General features: G+C 51.9%; 1 protein-coding gene across 3 annotated transcripts in view; it reads left to right on the forward strand.

Moving 5' to 3' along the window:
* MORF4L1 (mortality factor 4 like 1) overlaps positions 1 to 21,717 on the forward strand; it is a 601,305-nt gene that overhangs the window by 445,082 nt on the left and 134,506 nt on the right. For all 3 annotated transcript variants that reach the window (XM_069624205.1, XM_069624206.1, XM_069624207.1), the window contains one exon: positions 18,547 to 18,635. In XM_069624205.1, the coding sequence (XP_069480306.1) occupies positions 18,547 to 18,635 (89 nt within the window). The remainder of the gene's footprint in view (positions 1 to 18,546; positions 18,636 to 21,717) is intronic.

The following is a 21,717-nucleotide window of genomic DNA, read 5'->3' on the forward strand; positions in this document are numbered from 1 at the left end:
TACTCCTCACTGATGATCCCCAACAAGGGCGAAACATGTTTGGGGATGCTTGTGGTCTCGTGCAGAAGGGATGTGGCCTAGCATTTCGGGCTGGACTGCCCCTTTTGGGGTGGGGCCAAGCCTGATTTGCATATGGTCTTTCCCTTCTGTAATGGCTTGGCAGGCGAAGAACGGTGGTCAGGAGGGTTGCCCAGAGCATTGCCAGTGGTTAAGATTCATTCTAAACCTTCCAGCCATCACCTCTTTGTTTTTGTCATATATTTCTGAGGCTTGTGGAATCTGCTTGGATCACATGCTGTGCATAGGCTGACATCTAGTGGAAGCTGCAGAGTATTAGTTTTTTCGAAACTAGAAAATGGGCGTCGACACAGGGTGTGCCAGTAATACTATCCCTAGTGTGACGTCCACTGTATCCATGATCCCTTATGCGTGTCGGACCGTCAGATTGTTTTTTTCCGCCAAACTTGTTGGAAGCATTGCGCGGAGTTCCCTAGCTTTAAGCCATTTTGCCAAAAATCAATATTAATTTCCCTGTTCTTTCACTCCAACGTCGAGACATCGAAAATCGACGCCGGTCCGAAGAACAAACAACCGCCGAGAGCTGCACGACAGACTTTGGGCCTCGGAAGGCCTCTGGCCTCGGCCCTGCAAGTAGGGGGAGTGGGGGTGGAAACATACTTTACACTCTATTTTCCTACACGCAGTAGCCCGCTGCCATAAGGTGACATATGGAGAGTACTCCATTTAAATTGTGCCCCAAGTGCAACCGCAAGTACCCTTGGATTGACAAACACGCCACCTGTAATCTCTGCTTGCCGAGGGACCACCCCGAAGCTAACTGCAGAGCATGTAGGCTTTTTAAAGCAAAAATACAGAGGACTGCTCCACTAAACGTTGGGCCCACCACGCCAGGCAGCTCGAGGCCATGGAAGCGGTGGGTGCCTTCAGTGATCCTTTTGGATGGCGAGGGCACAGGGGTGTCGAGACACCTAAGCGCTAGTCCCCGACCTCGGAGGATTGTCCGGCAGGGCAGTTATGTGGAACACACCCGGCGACGCGAGCGCTACCCAATCTTCTACACCTAAGAACACTAAGGCCAACCGAGACTCGACACCCGTGTCAAGTTCACGGAAGAAAGAGGCACAAAGAGAGCAGTCCACCAAATCGGTGTCCTCTGGGTGTTCCAGGTCGAAATTGCTGCATGACACACGGCAACCGTCCACAGTTGCCAAGAGTGTCTCGCTTCCTAAAGTAACGGAAGTACGTTCGTCAGAAGACTAATCCAACATCCATCCCCAAGCCGCACACCAAAAGTCGGCTCCGGCAGCCCGTGCGGCGTCTGCCTCAGAGTCCCGACGTGCGCACTCAAAAGAGTGTACACCCGAATCTCGACACCAGGCGTCAAAAGATTCCAAGAAAGCCAAACCGTCAAGTAAACACTTCCACTCACGGGAAAGGGGACAAACAGCAGAAAGGCTATGCATTGTACTACTGCACCCCAGGTACACAAGAACAGACATAGGTCGTCAGATAAGGACAAATCGAAGACCCCTATCCCTGTCACTACACCTAGGCTCATCCCTCCCACTCCTTACGATATGCGACTAGAAGATGAACCTCAACAGGAGGTTGTCATCCCCAGTTCCACAGAATGGAGCACTGAGGACATAGACAGGGTGATGAGGAGAATGTCTTCCTTGGATAATTTTTATGAAAATAATCCACAGCATTTTCTTAGCTATACCCCAGACAATGCTACTCCTTCAGGATCCAAGGACCCTCAGCCTCCTAATAAGAGATCTCGGCTTGATACTCCAGCTCAGGGACTGTCTTCAGACCCTTACTATATTCAGCCTTACCAACAGTATGAGGATGACCCAGACGTACTGGTGCTGGACGACCAAACTGGGGTCGAGTATTATGGAGATGACGAGGGCCAGCATGAGGAGGAAGACGTTGCGGAAGTCTACAATATGGACTCCCCTGTTTGCAAGGAACCACAGGTTACTGACTCACCTATAGATAACAGCCCCTTCTAAATCAGGTCTTGGCTAAAGCTGCAGAGCACTTCCACATGGATACTCGGGGGGGGGGGGGGGGGGGGAGAGAGGGGCTTTGCAGAGGAGCTAATGGGGGACAAAAGACCCATTGCTCAAGCCATTCCTATTCTCAAAAAGCTATCCAACGTAGAATTGATCCTTCCCTTCTCACTCCTAATGTCACCAAAGCTGTGAACCCCAGAATTGAGATGTCCAGGGCCGCCCAGTCAGACCCTCTTTACATAAGGGGTCAACTGAAGCCTGACTCCTTGGTAATCACAAACACCAGAAAAAGAGCGGGGACACCTCTAATCATCTGAGGCTCCCCCAGACAAGGAGAGCAAAAGAATTTATGGGTTAGGAAGGAAAGTAGCCTCCACTTCCGCTTACCAGGCGAGGATTGCCAGCACCACCACTCTGCTGGCAAGCTATAATTGCCACCAGTGGGAGCAGGTAGCTGCTCTCATTGACTCCGCACTGGAACCACTAAAGGGCCAGTTAGACCAGATCGCGTCGGAGGGTAGAGCCGTGTCCGGTTGCATTCTGAAGACAACCTTTGACGCCGCAGATAATGCAGGCCGGCTCATAACAGAGAGCACTGTCATTAACAGACACGCTTGGTTTAGACAGTCGGGGTTTAAACCTGAGACCCAGGCAACCCTTATTGACATGCCAGTGGAACCGAATGTCTTATTTGGCAAAGCGGTAGAGGACGCACTGAAAACTGCCAAAGACGAGTATGATAAGTCCCTGGGACAATTGACGAATAATCCCACTAATCAAAGAGGGAATAGTAATTTGTCGCTCACGCAGCCAAAATTCCCAAAGGGGCTCCATTTATGCACAGGACAGGGTACATCATGGGGTGGCAACCAGCAGACTACCCAAAGTTACGGCAGAGGTAACGAGGGGCTGTGGTAGAGGCAGGCCCGGCAGAGGCGGTACGCCTCCCGCAAAGCAGTGACGTTCCGCTCAGGGTCCCTTCCCATGCATCCCCAGTAGGGGGGGCGCATTTCCAACTTCACCGAGGCATGGGAAGGGATCACATCGGACAGATGGGTGCTGTCCACAGTGTCCGCAGGATACTGCATCGAACTACTAGAGCGCACCCGCAACCACCCTCCACGACAAAAGATACATTCACTGGACCACCAGAATTTCCTCCTTGAGGACATAGTCAATCTTCTCGTAAAGGACGCAATAGAACTCGTCCCGGGCAACCAGGTAAACTGGGTTCTGATGCTTGTTAATCTGCTTAGAATCCCATGCTGTGCATATGGTCCGACATTCAGTGGTAACCGCAGAGTATTGCATCTTGTCTTTCGGGGGACCGAAAGGGGACGTCGGCATAGGCGTGTCTGAAACACTATCCCTATCGTGACGTGTGTAGTACCCAAAATCCCTCACGCGCCGAGGTCCCTCAGATTGTTTTTTTCCGCCCAGATAACTGGTCGCCCTATAGCGGAGCTCTTCATGAGACATTGTTTCTTACCGAATTGTCGGTTTAATCCCTGTTAAGTCACTTCGTCTATCAAGAACATCTTCGAAGACTACGGGGGAACCGTCTACGGCTGTGGATTCCGGCACCTAAGATCCGGCGTTCGGACCTCCACGTGGTCGGGCCTTCTGGCCGGCCTACACAGTAGGGAGAGTGGGCTCGGGTTTGCCATACTGCTACAAGATGTCTTTCCTCTTTTTCACTTCTTTCCTTTTTGGTCTGGTCACCCTTCCCTTCTACTATGGAAAGGACTCCATTTAGATTCTGCCCTCTGTGAAGGGTCAGATATCCGTGGAAAGACGAGCACACTTCGTGTACTCCCCCAAGAGCACTAAAGCGATGTTCGGCGTATAAACTCCTAAACCTAATCCCTTAAGGAGCGCCGGTTGAAGCGGTGGGACCGCGTACGGTATGTCACGCGTGGACCCTCCCTCCCCTGCCGCGACACCAGCCAAGAGTGACGGGGGTACATCGGATGACCTAACGTCCAACGCGGATGTTGTAGACCTTGAGGCAGACGATTCTAGAGCCGCCACGCCCGTCCCCGACCCTTCTAGGCTCGACTTCGGTCTTGCTACAGGGACCACACCTGGTGACGGGCGTACAAATTGCACCACACAAAACACGCAACCCAACCGCCCTCCTCGACATCGAAGAAGGCGCAAGCGCCATCGGATCGATCTGATCCGAAGCCTTCCCCGCATCCGTAGCAGCGCATGACGACTGGGCTTAATCAACATAACAAAGGTGCTTCTCCCCAAACTACACATGCCGAAGTTTCTGAACAAGAAACTTCGACGAAATTCAAGGTTTCCAAGGCCCGTGCAGGCCCGAAAACTACGACTAGGCCTCTACCCGGGAAGCCATCATCGGAGGCGTTGTCCCCCGAAGATTCGGTAACTATCAGTAAGGGCATCAACAGGATTGCTACGGCGGTGGGCCTAGTACCGGTTTCGCCCACAGTTATGGGCCAATCCGCCGAAAGGTTTTCCACGGTTTTGGAAGACGATCCTGAGGACTCTTACGAAGAGAGCCAGGTACCCCTCTCAAGCACCCTGAGGAGATCCTCTGAACGCCTTAGGGCGGAGGACCCAGTTCCTGCTCAGCTGGGTCCATTTGGGTCATCCAAGTGGACCACGGAGCAATTTGAGGGGTATATGGATCGGCTGCAGCAGGTTTTCGGGGCTTCTGATCAACCTCCGCCGAAAAAAAGCTCGGGTAGACCCTAACCCTCATACACAAGTTGCCCAACACCTAGATGTTCAACACTATGTTGATTATCAATAAGATGTCCAGAAGGACACGTATAGAGACATCTATACAGAAGAAGAGGAGACTTCTTTTCTGGACAATTATGGGGAAGATCAAGGCGCAAAGGACAACTGGGAGGGCACCCAGCAGCACGATCACAATTCTGATATAGTTTGCCTCGACTCTCCCCCATCCACACTGGTTAGGCAGACTCCCCCGGTGGATGATCAAATGGCTTTCACAACACGTTGAAAAAAGCAGCGGAATTCTTTAAAATTGCCACGCTTGAGGCATTGCCTGAACAGGATTTTGCGGAAAACATTGACAAGCCTCGGGCTAGCCAGTCTATTCCTCTCTTGAGCTCTGTAAAGAGACGGCTGGCCCCTTCTTTACTCACACCTGCTCAGACGAGGGCTGTGAACCCAAGGGTCGAAAAACTCTTCCGCCCACCCCCCCTCCCCACCGACCCGCTTTACATCAAAGGGCACGCAATCCCAGACACGCTGGTGGTGACCAACACTCGCAAGAGAGCAGGGGTTCCCCTTGCCACGGGAGAGTCACCCCTGGACAAGGAGTCCAAAAGGTTGTATGCCTTAGGCAAACGGGTCACGTCGGCGGCTGCTTATACCGTCCGGATTGCCAATAACACGACGTTACTGGCAAGCTACGTCGACGCCCAATTGAACCTACTCCAGGAAGGCCTCCAGGAGGTTCCGGAACCAACCAGAGCCAAGCTTCTCGCCATTGTCTCGGAGGGTAAACTTGCCAATCAAAATGTTGTCAAGAATTCCCTGGACTCCGCAGAGACAGCAGGCAGGTCTCTCGCACAGGGTACTATCCTAAAGAGACACGCGTGGCTGCGCACGTCTGGTTTCAGGCCTGAGACCCAGGCATCCATCAACAATAAACCCATAGAAGAGGCCAAACTCTTCGGGAAGGCGGTAGACGATGCGTTGGAGACAGCCAAGAAGGAGCATGAGACTATTAAGTCGCTGCATCAGATTTCCCAAAAACCCTCTTCACAGAGGGGCAGCAATTCTCGGCGGTCCTTTCGAGGACAAGCCCGCACCGCTCAATTTCGGCACGGGCAACTTCAACGCAAGTCAACCGGCTGCAAGCCCCACTTACTACCCCCAGAGGGGTCAGAAGCACGGAAAGAATGGAGGCAGAGGCTCCAATTCCAGAGGTGCGTCAACCTCGGGTCACAAATGACACCAAGTTCAAGTATAGGGGATGACTTCAGACCAGTGGGTATTAAAGACGGTCGCCCACGGTTATTGTGTGGAATTCGCCCAACCCCCACAGTTCAGACCGCCGAAACATCGACACCTTTCACCGGAACATCTGCAGATCTTGGTCCAAGAGGTGGAGGCGCTGCTGGGAAAGGACGCCATAGAAGCCGTCCCGATTCTTCAGGTAAACGAGGGTATTTATTCAATATACTTCCTTGTACCCAATAAGGATCTCACCATGCGTCCTGTTCTAGACCTGCGTCCAGCGAACAAGTTCGTAAAGCCCCAGAAGTTTCGCGTGTTAACACTTCAAGAGGTAATCCCATTGCTAAAACAAGGGGACTTCATGACAACATTGGATATGAAAGATGCATACTTTCATATTTCAATGCTGCCAGCGCACAGAAAATTCCTAAGGTTCTTGATTCAGGACAAACACTACCAGTTCAAGGTACTCCCCTTCGGCATAGCCTCGGCGGCACAGGTGTTTACCAAGGTCCTGGCAGTGGCAGCAGCACACCTGCGCCGACTTTCAGTTCCAGTTTACCCTTACCTCGACGATTGGCTCATCACGGGGGACTCGTTCGACATTTGTTTTTCGAACACCCAAAAGACAGTAGACCTACTGTTCAGCCTAGGATTTTCTATCAACGAAAAGAAATCCAGCTTCGTCCCCAGCCAAGTAAAACAGTTCCTGAGGGCTCTAATTCGCACGGAAGACGGTCTAGTCTTCCCTTCCAGCGAGAGGGTTCAGAAAATGCTCTCTCAAGTTCCTCAGTATGTAGCCAGTCGGAAGGTGACGGTACGCAAAGCTATGCGTTTGCAAGGGATGATGGCGTCATGCATATACTTAGACCCCCACGCACTGCTGCGCATGCGTCCCATGCAGGAGCGGCTCAGCAGCCAGTGGTGTCAGGCCAGCGGACAATGGGAAGATCTGTTGTCTCGCCAGCCCTCGTTCTCTCTGCAGTGGTGGTCGAGGAAGAACCTCTTGAAGGGGAAAACCTTCACAACCCCTGCAGTGGAAGCAACTATCATGACAGACGCATCTCTCACAGGGTGGGGGCTCACCTGTTTCAACAGACAGCGCACGGAGTGTGGTCCCCTCAGGTAGCGTCCAACCATAAAAACCTGCTGGAGCTACTAGCAGTGTTCAAAGCATTGAAAGCCTTTCAGGAGCAAATGCAAGGGAAGACAGTGCTGGTCCTAACCGACAGCACAACAGCAATGTATTATCTGAACAAGCAGGGGGGCACTCACTCTCCAGGGCTATCCAAGCTGTCCCAAAACATCTGGATATGGGCTCTCAAACACAAGATGTTCCTGATATCCCAACATGTTCCAGGGGAACTCAATTTTCGGGCAGACGTACTCAGCAGAGATTTTCCTCTGCCAGAAGAATACGAATGGCGTCTGCACTAAGACATTGTATCCAACGTCTTTGCAGAATGGGGGTTTCCAGAGATTGACCTGTTCGCTACTCAGGAGAACGCCCAATCCCCAGATTACGCCTCCAGGTATCCCCAGAACCGATCCAAGGGTAACTGTCTTTGGATAACTTGGTCGGGGAAATTTGTTTACGCTCCCCCCCCCCCCCCCGACCCCCCTTCTGAACAAGATAGTGCACAAGATGCACCAGGAACCAGTCACCATGATTCTGGTGGCTCCCATGTGGGCCCGCCAACCCTGGTTCGCGCACCTGATGGAAATGTCCCTCTCCCCACCAGTCAAGCTGCCCTGCCTGTACAACATGTTGTCTCAGATCAGGGGGGAGACCCTGCACCCATGCCCAAAAACTCTGAACTTAGCAGCCTGGCTCCTGAAGTCCTAGAGTTTGGACATCTGCAACTCCCTCAAAGATGCATGGACAGACCGAGGGAGGCAAGAAAGCCTAACGCACGTTATTGCTATGCCAGCAAATGGAAACGTTTTCTCATTTGGTGCAGTTCCAAAGGCATCAATCCCACCGATTGCCCGCCTTCACACATTGTGTTATATCTAACCCATCTGTTGGACTCTGGGTTAGCCTTCAATTCCTTAAAGGTTCACCTAGCGGCGTTGTCAGCCTACACCACGTCACAGCAGGAGGTGTCGTGGTGCAAAATACCTGTGATTAAAGCCTTTATGGAAGGGGTTAAAAGAATGTATCCCCCCATCACTCACCCAGCCCCTGGGTGGGATCTAAATGTGGTTTTAACTAGGCTCATGGGACCCCCTTATGAGCCTATGCGTAAAGCTAGTCTGAAAGACCTGACTTACAAGACAGCCTTTCTAGTAGCGATCACTTCCATCAGAAGAGTTGGCGAACTACAGGCCCTCTCGGTCTTGGACCCCTTTGTTACAGTCCACAAAGATAAAGTAGTTCTGCGCACTCATCCCAGATTTGCCCCGAAATGTATTTCGAAGTTCCATGTGAACCAGTCAGTCGAACTACCCACGTTCTTCCAGAGACCTACTAACATGGCTGAAAGAAGCCTTCACACACTAGATGTGCGCAGGGCAGTCATGTTCTACATGGATAGAACTAAACCACTGAGGAAAACTAAAGAATCTTTTGTTTCAGTGGCAGCTGGTAGAGAAGGGGACCTTGTCTCTAAATCGGCAATATCAAGGTGGATTGTCAAATGCATCACACTATGTTACACTCTTGCAAAGAGAGAACTGCCCTTCAAGCCTAGAGCACATTCTACTCGAGGCACTGGGGCATCCATAGCATTCATTGCAAATGTTCCCCTAGAGTCCATTTGCAAAGCGGCAACCTGGAGTTCTGTACACACCTTTACAAAACACTATTACCTAGACACTCATTCTAGGTCTGATTCTCAGGTGGGACAAGCAGTACTAAGACATCTTTTTTTCTACTGTTCCTTCTCACAACCCACCTCCAACTCCGGGTACTGCTCGCTCGTCTGTGATTCTAACCAGATTAACAAGCATCAGAAGACATGCATTACTTACCGTAAAAGCATTTCTGATGATTTTATCTGCTTAGATTCACATGCGCCCTCCCTGCCTCCCCGCTCGGGGTGGAAGGAACATAGACTTCTTACTACTTTCTCTCTTCACGTACTCACTCACTATAGCCTTGGGCTCCCTCATGGCAGAAAAAATACAATCGGAGGGACCTCGGCGCGTGAGGGATTTTGGGTACTACACACGTCACGATAGGGATAGTGTTTCAGACACGCCTATGTCGACGGCCCCTTTCGGTCCCCCGAAAGACGAGATGCAATACTCCGCGGTTACCACTGGATGTCGGACCATATGCACAGCATGTGAATCTAAGCAGATACAATCATCAGAAATGCTTTTACGGTAAGTAATGCATGTCGTATCTATTCAACTTACTTCCTTGTGCCAAAAAAAGTTTTGACAATGCGCCCAGTATTAGACTTGCGCCCTGCAAACAAGTATGTCAAGCCCCAAAAATTACACATGACTACGCTCCAAGAAGTAGTCCCCCTCCTAAAATGGGGGATTACATGGCAACATTGGACATGAAAGATGCCTATTTTCATATTTCCATGTTCCCAGCGCAGAGAACATTCTTGTGCTTCAAGGTGGACAGTCAGCACTACCAGTTCAAGGTGCTGCCCTTCGGTATAGCCTCGGCCCCAAGGGTATTCACCAAGGTACTGGCGGTGGCAGCGGCACATCTACGCAGGGAGGCAATCCCAGTGTACCCTTACCTGGACGACTGGCTCATCACGAGGGAGACCCCAGTAATTTGCAGATCAAACATCCAAAGAACGATCGACCTCTTCGAATTGGGTTTCTCTATCAACGAGATGAAAATCAAGCCTGGTGCCAAGCACCTCCAAGCAGTTCCTAGGAGCTGTACTAAACACTCAAGAGGGGTTGGCCTTTCCATCGGAGGAAATAATTCGGAATCTACTACTGCAAATTCCTCTATATCAGTCCGGTCACCAGATAAGGGTGCGCAAAGCGATGCGTTTGCTAGGTATGATGGCGTCATGTATGTACCTGGTCCCCAACATGCGCCTGCGATCCATGCAAGAATGGTTGGCGAAACAGTGGTCTCAGGCAAGTGGTCAGTGGGACGATCTAGTGGTCGTTTCGCCAACACTGGTACAAAGCCTTCACTGGTGGACAAGAGAATCTGTCCAAGGGGAAACCCTTTCAGGATCCCGAAATACAGGCGGTAGTCACAACCGATGCATGCCTGACAGGGTGGGGAGCTCACCTCCTCCACCACACAGCTCAGGGTCTCTGGTCTCACTCAGTGGCCAAGAATCACATCAACCTGCTAGAGCTTCTGGCAGTATTCAGAGCGCTTCAAGTGTTCGAGCCCTACCTGCTGAATCTGTCAGTGCAGATCCGGACGGACAGCACTACAGCCATGTTTTACATAAACAAGCAGGGAGGAACTCGTTCGCCAAATCTGTCCAAGCTTGCCCAGAAAATGTGGATATGGGCACTCAGACGGAAGATCTTCCTGTCATCTCAACATGTTACAGGGGATCTCAATTCTCTGGCGGATGCTTTGAGCAGAGATGCCCTCCCAGAGGAACACGAATGGTGTCTACACAGAGAAATCGTTGGATATCTTCTCTCAGTGGGGTTTCCCCACTATAGACCTATTCGCCACTAGCGAAAACAGACAGTGCCCAGGATTTGCATCCAGGTTCCCCCAGCCAGACTCCCAGGGGAACGCCCTGTGGATGAACTGGTCAGGGATGTTTGCATACGCTTTTCCACCCACACCTCATCAGGAAGGTGGTCAACAAGATGAACAGAGTTAATGACGCTCGTCCTAATTAATCCCATGTGGGTGAGACAACCGTGGTTTCCACACCTACGCATACTAGCGGTGTGCGAACCCATCAGACTCCCGGGGCTGGTACAACCTACTGTCCCAGCACCAAGGTCAAACAGTGCATCGTCAACCCAACTCAATGAACCTGGCAGCATGGCTCCTGAGGTCATAGAGTTCGGACATCTCAGATTATCTCAGAGGTGTATGGACATCCTAAAGGAATCTAGGAAGCCAAACACGAGGCACTGCTACATTGACAAATGGAAACGATTTGTTATCTGGTGCCAGAATAAGCAAGTCAACCCAGTTGATTGCACGCCTTCCACAATTGTCACATACATGCTCCACCATGTCGGCATACACCACATCCCATAACAAGGTGTTGTGGTGGAAGATACCAGTGGTTAAAGCTTTCATGGAAGGAGTAAAGAGACTTCACCCTCCTATTTCAAACCCACCACCAGGATGGGACCTTAACGTGGTGCTATCTAAACTCATGGGCCCCCCCATTTGAACCCATTCATAAAAGCAGTCTCAAACACCTGATTTATAAGACGGCCTTCTTAGTAGCAATAACATCTATAAGAAGGGTCAGTGAAATTCAGGCTCTGTCAGTGCAGGATCCATTCTTTACAGTTCATAAAGATAAACTGGTTTTACGTACACACCCTAGGTTCTCACCTAAGTTTATTTCTAAATACTCCTACGTCCCGTCCCCTTTCCTCCATACTTATGGGACATCTCGCCGTCCTGTGGGACGGGACCGGAGCACTTTGTAAAAAGCATCCACATTTTTTTCAAAAAATTGTCCCTCTTTCCTGCGCGGGGCCCGGCACGCGGCCGTAACCCCACCCACCTTGGCTCCGCATCGCCCATCAGTCCTTTTCTCCGCACAATCGGGGCCAGACGCACTTGCATCCTCGGAAAACTTTCTTCCCTGTTTTCTCCTCTGGCTCTCGCTAGCGTTCGTTTACTAGTCTGTCTTTTAAACTAGATTTTCCAGACTGTTCATCGTGTCGCCGTCGCTTCGCGAGGGCGGATCCCCATCCTCTTTGTTTAGAGTATTTGGGTCCGGAACACCGTTGGGACTCCTGTTTTTACTGTGACTCCCTTTCGGTCCGGGCACTTCAACGTCGGTTGGAGCGGTGGGAGGTGGTGTTCGGACAAACTACTCCTTCTCATTTTCAGGCGTTCATCGACGAGAAGAAATTACGCCCGGTAAGTTCTTTACTTTTCAGAGCACCCCGGCCGGGGGCTACCTTTCCGGGTTCCTCTCGGGACGGGAGGGGCGTTGATCGCTCTGTTACCGGGGTTCGCCCTGAGGTGCCTGTCGGGCCTAATGATTCTACCAGAGTTTTCTCCAAGGGTCTCCGTAAGGGGCCTGTGTTCACCGGAGTACGCTCTGAGGCCCCTCCTGTGGTGGCTGTTTGTAGACCCTGTTCTACTGAGTCGTGGGGTACCGGAGCTTGCTCTGAGGCCGCTCTTTCGGCTTCCCTCAAAAACAAACAGGGGTTCGCCCCAGGTCTTGGCTGGGCTTGAGGTTACCGAACGGATGTTCGAGGCCCGTGCCGATAAGGCTTCTACCGGGCCGAGGTCCCTCGTACAGAGGCTAAGGCTACCAACAGTTCTGAGGGGCCGGGCAAGGCCCTGTCGGTGAAAGCGGTTGCTCACCGTTCCCGCTCGTGTGGTGACACCAGATCTGTTGAGGGGGCAAAGAAGAAAGTTTCCTCTTTTACCGGCAGTGCTGAGGCCCTTCCTTCGAAGGCTCAGTTGGCGGTTGGTATGTCGCAGAAACATTCCAGGCCTCATAGTACCGGCTCTGCCGAGGTTCCTTACGTTAAGGCTAAAGTTAAGACCCCTGACCCATTGACTGGGACTCCTGCCTCACTTCCTCACGTGCCGCAGTTCCCCTCAGATGAGGACAATGGCAGCCGTTACCGCCACGACCATGGCGGCCATTTTAGGTACTACCCCTACAACTACGCCATCGTCCCCTGGTGTAAGGTTCGGTCCTTTGGGTGAACCTAACGTCCCTTGTGCGCATCCTTACTGGCTGGTTTATGATTGGAACGCCCGGATGCCTCTTCCGCACAATGTTTCGTTGCCCGCGGGGGCAGCTCCCTTGATTTATGTGGATACGTCGGTGGAGAGGCCAGTGTGGCACCCTTCCCCGTTACGTCCCTGGATTTGTCCACCTCATGAGAGGCCTCCTCAGGTTCTGAAACAATCTCCTGAGGATGCCTTTTTCGGTAAATTTCAAGCGCTTATGCGCACCAACCCCATGAGGGAATATTTCAAAGGGCTTTTCAAGGAGATATGTCCACCTGCGCCTCCGGCTCCACCCGTTCTGCCGGCGCCTCCCTTGCCCGTGGTGCCTCCCCGTGCGCTTCCGCCTTTGCCACCATTGTCCCCAGTGGACAAGGCAGTGCCTGACACGGCTCATCAGGATCCTGACCTGTCAGATGACCCTCAAGGCGATCAGGACAACAAGGACCTTCCCCGCTCTATCGGAGCTTTCCATGACCGGGTGCTGGACATGAGTTTCTTAGATGTTCTGGTGCCCGATGCACCCGCTCTGCAGGAGGGTGTGCTTTCTGGGGCGTTCACCTCGTCTCCTTTGGAGCGTACCGGCCTGTTCTTGCAGAAGGATGTTCTGGCCGAGGTCCGAAGAGTTTGGGAAAAGCCACACTCAGGACTTTTTGTCAATAAAAAGATTGACGCGAGGTACAGGCTGCATTCCTGGAAGTGGCGGTCTTGTCTTGTCCGCCTCCCTCCTCCACAGTGGTGGCTGCAGCTACTTTGCAATGCAGGCCTGCAGCATCCTCCTCCGCGACGGCTACTCAGGTCTTGGGAAAGGAGGACAAGCTCCTGGACTCCCTAGGGAGGAAAATCTTTGCCAATTTGGCCTTACAGCTCAGGCAGGCCAATGCAGAATTGATTTTGGTGGGAGCTAACATGCGGGTGTGGAGAGGTCTGTCGGAGTTTGAGGAGCACATTCCGGTCGAGAAGTTGGAAGATTTCAGAGGGGGCCTTTCCGATGCCAGGGTCTTGGCCCAGGATCTCCTGGAGGCTGCGGCTCATCACGTAAACACCTCGGCTCGGGTCTGATTGGGGTTGATACCTCGTGGCAAGCGTGGCTGCATGCCACTAAGTTTTCGAAGGAAGTGCAAGACCAGGTTCTGGACCTTCCATTCGATGGTAAGGAGCTTTTTCACTCTTCTACTGATGTAGAGCTCACCAAAACCAAAGATAGCACTCAGACGGCTAAATCATTGTCTGTTCTGGTTAAAGCTCCTTTCAAGTCTCAGACCGTTGCCGCAAAGTCGACCTTCCTCTGGTTTTAGGGGCTTCCTCGACCGCAAATCTCGCAGAGTGGATACTCCTGCGGGGAATAACGGCCGTAGACAACAGCGTACGCGGTTTTTCTCCCGCTCCTCAGTCTCCTCATCAGGTACAGGTGACACCGCCATCGATAAGCCTGCCAAATGAGGGTTTTCCGCGCTCGCACGATACCCCGCTGGGAGGACGCATTGCGTCTCATTGGGAGGCGTGGCAGACCATCACAGAAGACAGATGGGTCTTGTCTGTCGCTCCAGCGGGCTACACTTACCTTTACCCCCTACCCCACCCCTCAACCATCCTTTTCAGCTGTCGGGCTCACCCTCCCTCAAGGCCGAGGTTCAGAAACTTCTGCACCTCAGAGTTGTGGAACCCGAGGGGAGGGCTTTTACTCCCGGCTGTTTACGGTACCCAAACCCAACCAGGCTGGCCTGCGCACCATCCTAGACCTTTCCCAGTTCAATCTTTTCCTACTCCCAAGAGAAATTCAAGATGACGTCCGGCCAGATTCGCTCCTCTTTGCAGATGGGCCATTGGCTCAGCGTGGTGGATCTTCAGGATGTGTACATGCATATCCTGATTTGGAATCCACACAGGAGATACCTCCGCTTCTCTTTGGGAGAGGAGCACTTCCAGTTTCGGGTGCTTCCTTTTGGCCTCAGTTCGGCGCCACGTGTCTTCACGAAGATGTCGGTGATTGCGGCCTATCTTCGTCTCCAGGGTATCCATGTGTATCCCTATTTGGACGACTGGCTCCTACGCAGCGCTTGTCCGTTGGCAGCAGCGGGCAACCTCCAGTCTCTCCTTCAGCTCCTGTTCCATCTTGGGCTGTCGGTGAACTGGCGGAAATCCTCCATGACGGTCTCACAGGACCGGACTTTCCTGGGTTTTCGTTGGAACACGATTGACTGCCGAGTGTATCTGACCGGGGACAGAATGGTGGATCTGTTGGCCACGTGTCAGATGTTTGCGCAGTCAGAGAGCATGTCGGCCTGGTGGTTCCAGAGGCTTCTGGGCCTCATGGCCTCGTGTGTACTGACTCTTCCTCTTGCTCGTCTCAAAATGAGACGGACCCAGATGGCTCTTCGGAGTTCCTGGCGTCAGGCTGTGGACCCGGATTCTAAGCGAATAATGATTCCGGATTCCATGAGTGGACCTGGACTGGTGGTCATCTCTCAGCAACCTGTCAGTGGGCGCAGGGTTTCAGGACCCAGCCCCCATGGTGACGATCACGACGGACTCCTCCCTTTTGGGGTGGGGTGCGACATTAGATCTTCAGGTCTCGGACCTCTGGTCGCCTCAGGACAAAATCATTTGGAGCTTCTGGCGATCTTTCTGGCGCTCAAGGCGTTCAGACCGCTCATTGTCTGTTCTTATGCGGACCACCTTGTTGACAATGTGGTATCAATGTATTACATAAACAAGCAAGAGGGAACGAATTCTCCCCCTCTCGTGGACCTGTCCATCCAGATTTGGGAGTGGGCCGTGCTTCAAGGGGTCTGGCTGGTTGCAGTGCACATCCCGGGCCAGCTGAGTGTCACTGCGGATGCCCTCAGCTGGCGGACAGTGGTCAGCTACGAGTGGGAGTTGAAGGCGGAGATCCTCTCGTGGATTTTCTCGCGTTGGGGCACACCAGAGGTGGAACTCTTCGCCACGGCCGTAAACAAGAAGCTTCCTCAGTACGCCTCCAGACGGTGGCTGGAGCCTCCTCTCTTGGTGACGCTCTCGAGATTCCATGGCACAACATGAGAGCTTACGCCTTCCCGCCTCTTCCCCTAGTTCATCGAGCAATTTGGAAGTAGAAGAGCTCTGTCAACTGTTCTCTTCTACTGATAGGAAGAGCAGATGTGGCACCCCTCCCCACAATCGCTCAACTTGGTGGCATGGTGCCCGAGTTCACGTCTCTAGAGTGTTTGGGCTTGTCTGCGGATAACATGCGCATTATCCAGGCAGCCAGGAAACCCTCGACCAGATCCCAATACAAGAGTAAATGGCTGAGGTTCCGTCATTGGTGTTTGGAGAAAGAATTGGACCCGAGGGTGGCAACCATTGACACAGTGCTGTCCTTCGTATCCTCCCTAGCAGAGTCAGGGGTTCATGTTCTGTCTTGCAGGACTTATCTCTCAGTGGTTTCCGCTTACCTCTCTTCAGACCGGTGTTCTTATTCTTTAACTAACCTGGTGGTGAAGAGACATTTTGCTGGCTTTACACAAATCTACCCTCCGGTTCGTAGTCCGCACCCGCCTTGGGACCTAAATGTAGTCCTGACGGCGCTGTGCCATAAACCCTTTGAGCCAATGGCTACGATTGACCTCAAGTACGTGTCCTGGAAAGTGTCCTTTCTGGTCGCCGTTAGGTCAGCGAGGAGAGTGAGTGAGCTCCAGGCATGGTCGATGGAGCATCCTTTCTTGGTCTTTCACAAGGACAAGGTAGTCCTTCGGACGAACCCAGCTTTCCTACCAAAGGTAGTGACCGAATTCCATCTGAATCAGTCGATTTCCCTTCCTGTCTTTTTTCCCGAACCCTGCCTCGGAGGCGGAAAGGGTTCTACACTGCCTGGATGTCCGAAGAGCTCTTAAGTTCTACCTGGACAGGACTTCCGAGCTTCGGAGTTCTTCCCAACTTTTTGTGACCTTCGGTAACCCTCAGGGCAGGCCGGCATCTAAGGCATCTATGTCCAGATGGATTGCCGCCTGTATCACGGAATCTTTCACCGTCCAAAAGCTGAAACCTCCTAAAGGTATCCATGAACACGTGGTGCGGGGAAGGGCAGCCGCGGTTGCTTTTCAGAGGTTTGTTTCCTGGGAGTCCATCGCTAAAGCGGCTACTTGGGCCTCCCCATCTGCTTTCTGTAAGCATTACTGCCTCGATATGAGCTCTAGAGCTAACGCTCAGTTTGGCCAGGCTGTGCTGAAGAACCTGTTTCAGTAAGGGGTATTTCCATCCACCCATAGTTCCTGTAAGGAGTGCTTGGGGAATCTCCCATAAGTATTGAGGAAAGGGGACGGGACGTAGGAGTATTACCAGGTTACTGACCTTAGTGACCACCTTACTCCTAGTCCATAGTCCCCTTTCCTCCTTACGCCCGCCCGCCGTCCCCTCTAATAAGGTTCCTCTGTTATTGCTAATGGGTCTTTGACCCTGCGATAGAAAAGGACTGATGGGCGATGCTCGGGGCGGAGCCAAGGTGGGCGGGGTTACGGCCGCGTGCTGGGCCCCACACAGGAAAGGGAGGAGGGACAATTTTTTGAAAAAAATTTGGATGCTTTTTACAAAGTGCTCCGGTCCCGTCCCACAGGACGGAGAGATGTCCCATAAGTATGGAGGAAAGGGGACTATGGACTAGGAGTAAGGTGGTCACTATGGTGAGTAAGCTGGTAATTCCACGTGAACCAGTCCATCGAGCTTCCGGCTTTCTTCCAAGACCCACAAAGCTCAGCTGAGGTGAAACTACACACCCTAGATGTGCGTAGGGCGGTCCTCTACTATGTAAACAAGACCAGACCGCTAAGGAAAACAGATCAGCTGTTTGTCTCCATCGCTACAGGCAGAGAGGGAGATCGCGTCTCTAAAGGTGCCATCGCTAAGTGGATTGTTAACTGTATCCAGCTGTGAAACTCTGCCTTTCACGCCAAGAGCCCACTCTACTAGAGGCATTGGGGCCACTCCGGCTTTAATTGCAAATGTACCCCTTGACACCATTTGCAAAGCAGCTACTTGGAGCTCTATTCACACTTTTACTCAGCTCTACTGCATTGACACCCATTCCAAGACAGATACTCAAGTGGGACAAGCGGTTTTAAGACATTTGCTCATGACCCTTCTCACATCCCACCTCCTTCTAACACTGCTCGCTAATCTATGCACAGCATGTGATCTAAGCAGATTCAACAAGCCTCAGAAGAGATACATTACTCACCGTGATCGTATTTCTGATGCTTTTATCTGCTTAGATTCACATGCGACCCACCCTTCCTCCCCTCTGAGAGAAGGCGCATGGATGCTTGTAGTCTTATCTATCTGCTTGGATTATCTGTACTCGCGCTACTCCTGATGCTACCACATGTCAGAAAAAATAAAATCTGAGGGTCCTAGATGCGTGAGGGATCATGGGTACAGTGGACGTCACACTAAGGATAATAATACTGGCACGCCCTGTGTCAACCCATTTTCGAGTTTCGAAAAACAAACTGTAATACTCTGCAGCTTCCATTAGATGTCTGCCTATGCACAGCATGTGAATCTAAGCAGATACAAGTATCAGAAATACGATTACGGTGAGTAATGTATCATATATATTTTAAATGGCCCTTGAATTGTTACCATTGTAGCATTGTAAAGCCCTAGCAACATATTAATTCCGGATGTCTCATTGTTTTTAAGGCTTAATATTTCTTTTTTTACTTGTAGCTCTTCTACCTCCCTGCCAAAAAGAGTGTGGACTCTATTTTAGAGGATTATGCAAATTATAAGAAATCAAGAGGAAACACAGACAACAAGTAAGTTGTTCGGCCATTGGCACTGTTTGATCTCCATCTTTTTGAAGGTGTGCACTTCAAGTTTGCATTTTATACTAAATCTATTAGCGTCTCATTGGTCCTAAAAGATGTCTGCATTTCTGAACAAGCCCATCCTCTGATTTGATTTTATTATAGAATGTTGTTCAGAGTGAGAAACGTGATCTATTCCCAGCCTCTACTTAGACTTTCCTTCAGTGTCTGAGCACCCTTTCTACATTCTGATTTGTCTGTAAAAATATGGAAGCAGACTGTTTGCAAGATCTGCCTATAAGAATACTGTTAGCGAGAAGTTCTTTAAACTCAAGTCCTTTATATAGCAGGGCTCCCTTCTTTGGTTAGCAGTGTTCTGTTCCATGTTTCACAAGGATCGAAGCGGTAGTGTAGCAGAGCAGGAAAGTTTAAGCCTTAGGGGGCGAGTGATGTGGTTGACCGTGTTAGGACAGTTTTTTTGAAGTCCAACTAAGGGCTTAGTAAAACATTCAACTGAGACAGTACAATACTCCACTCTTAGTATAAGGCTGTACCACCTGAGTTCATGGTAGCGTAGATGGTGTTGGCAGGCTTACCCGGGGAGGTAGAGAGGGCTGTAGAATCAGTACAAAGAAATTGTAATGCCAATGGTCCAAATAAACACTATGTATTGTAAAAATAAATGGTGTATTTGAATACAAGTAGGCCCAGATACATCTTGGGGTGGGGGGGATACGTACTATCAATGATCATATAAACACATTATAGAAAAACACAACACTATGCTTGAAGGTACACAGACCAAAGCATATAAACTTATTTGGAACACCAAACATGGGTTCTAGGGAAGTCAAACCAATAGTTAACTTTTTAGATTACTTTCAACAATATAAGGTTAGTAGACCCTAGCAGTTATACTATGACGCTCGGCACAAAATCACATAGTAAACCAACTGGACAATATACCTTTTGTGAATAGTGGAACACTTCTCCAGCATGGGGTCTGGCATGGATTCACATGCTCATGAATATTCCCCCTCGTCAGGCCGGGAATCCTCGGTATAGAAAAAAATCAGTGTTTCGTTTCTGATCTGTCTTTCTTAGTAACCAATCACTGGTCTCTGGGTCATACTGCCCCCAGTCAATGACTGCCCTCTCCCTAAGCTCCGCCTCCGGGAGCCATCCTCAGATTTTTACCGCACGTTCAAGTGTTGGGAGTCCTCGTGCTGTAGCTCTCGAGCTTTTGCTGCGTTTTTGCGCTTTCAGGAGATTTTTCTCATTTTTCGGTTAAATAGTCTCAAGCTCCACCGTTTCTACATCCGATCAACGGGGATCCGTTTCGGAGTTTTCTACGCCCCTCAAGGGTGAAGATTTTGTCGAGTTACGCTTTTGGAGGATTCCAGAAGTTCCGAGGCCTACCCCGGACATGGCCCACGAGAAAAGAAGCTTGACGCCCAGGAAGCTGTTCAGGACCTGCCCTGGATGCCAGCTTCAGAATGTTTTCAAGGAGGATGAGCATTCGTTATGCCTCTGTCTCCATGAGGACAAGACGCACAAGGAGAAGGACTGTGCGTTTTGTGGGAACATGTCGGAGCGGACCATGAAGGATCGCCACCTCCGTCTCGCCAACTGGCTGGAAGGGAAGAGCTTGTCAGGCGAGAAGAAAAAGAAGTCTGAGCGGTCTTCTAAGTCCTGTGAGGGTGCCCCGGCGACGGGGGCCCAACAAAAGGCTAAGCACCGCGAGTCCTCGGGCACCGGGAGTGCCGAACGGTCAGGCTCCTTGGCTGCCAGGCAGGGCGCATCCTCCCCGGCGCCATCAACCACGAGCCAACGCTCTGGCTCGGGTAAGAGGAAGTCCGAGAACCCGGCGAAGCTTCTGGAGAGGCCCCGGTCGATCTCGAAGATTCGGGCAGACGGGGAGCGAGGCTCGGACGCCCCCCCCCCCCCCAAGGTGAAGGCCCCAGGCGTCCAGAAGGTGATGATGGCCTTAATTCACCCTGCTAAGACCTCGATTGAGGATGTAGCCGCGGCCCTGGCTCAGCCTGTGGAGGCTACACCAGTGGCGGCGCCCTCAGGACCCAGAGTCTCCCTGCCACCGCGGAGTGAGTCGTCTTTCAGGCCTATTAAGACCCCCACGAAGTCCTCATTGGAAAAGGTGGGGGAGGGGCTGGTGGCCATCGTGGATACGGACACGACCTCTGAAGAAGAGCTCATCGAAGTCGTGGAAGAGGCCCAGCCCATCGGGAGGGATCCCGACGAGGGCGACGACGAGAGCGACGGTGTCTCAAGAGCCCTTGCGCCCGTCGTTTCCGGCTATTTTGTCAGCGATTCAGTCCTTATGCTCGGAGATAAGGACAAGGTTGCCCCTTCCCCCGACGGAGGTACCTGAGCCAGACCCGACGGGGGAACCGGAGCCAGGACCTTTGGAGAGTCCACTGCATCCTACGCCACCTCTCCCACCTATGCGGCCTGCTCTGCCTTCCCCCTGGTGTACTACCCACGGGGATGATACAGGCACGAACACGGCTACGACAGGTACAGATGACGGAGGCGACGACTGGATGTGTCCCCCGTCATCCCCTGCTCTGGCGTCCCCGCCCGACGAGATTGGATCCTTTCATGCCATGATTTCCAGGGCCTCCGAGCTTTTTCAGCTCTGCCCAGAAGAAAAGAAGAAAGAAGGGTTCCTTTACAACGGCGCGAGGCTGAAAGGAAGACGGTCCTCGCCGTACCGCTTCTTGATGACCTCTGGGATGAGGGGCTCGCCCTCCTCAAGAACCCTGCCACGGCGCCGGCAAAGAGGGACCGGTACGAGAAGAAGTACCGGGTCCCCGTCGCTGCCCCCTTGTGCCTTCGGGCATAACCTACCCCGGATTCGGTCGTCTCGGCGGCGGCAAAGAAGAAAGCTGGGGGGGCATCGGCCTCGACATCAACTTCCCCGCCGGACGGCGAGGGCAGGAAGTTGGACACGGTGGGACGACGGATCATCTCATCCGCAGCAACGACTATCAAGGCGGCCAACGCCCTGGCTATCGTAGCCCGCTACGACAGAGAGTTGTGTTAGACTTCCTTCCGGACGCCAAAAGGGCTG

The sequence above is a fragment of the Ambystoma mexicanum genome, chromosome 11, assembly GCF_040938575.1.
Source record: "Ambystoma mexicanum isolate Mex_15411 chromosome 11, UKY_AmexF1_1, whole genome shotgun sequence".
Classification (NCBI taxonomy): domain Eukaryota; kingdom Metazoa; phylum Chordata; class Amphibia; order Caudata; family Ambystomatidae; genus Ambystoma; species Ambystoma mexicanum.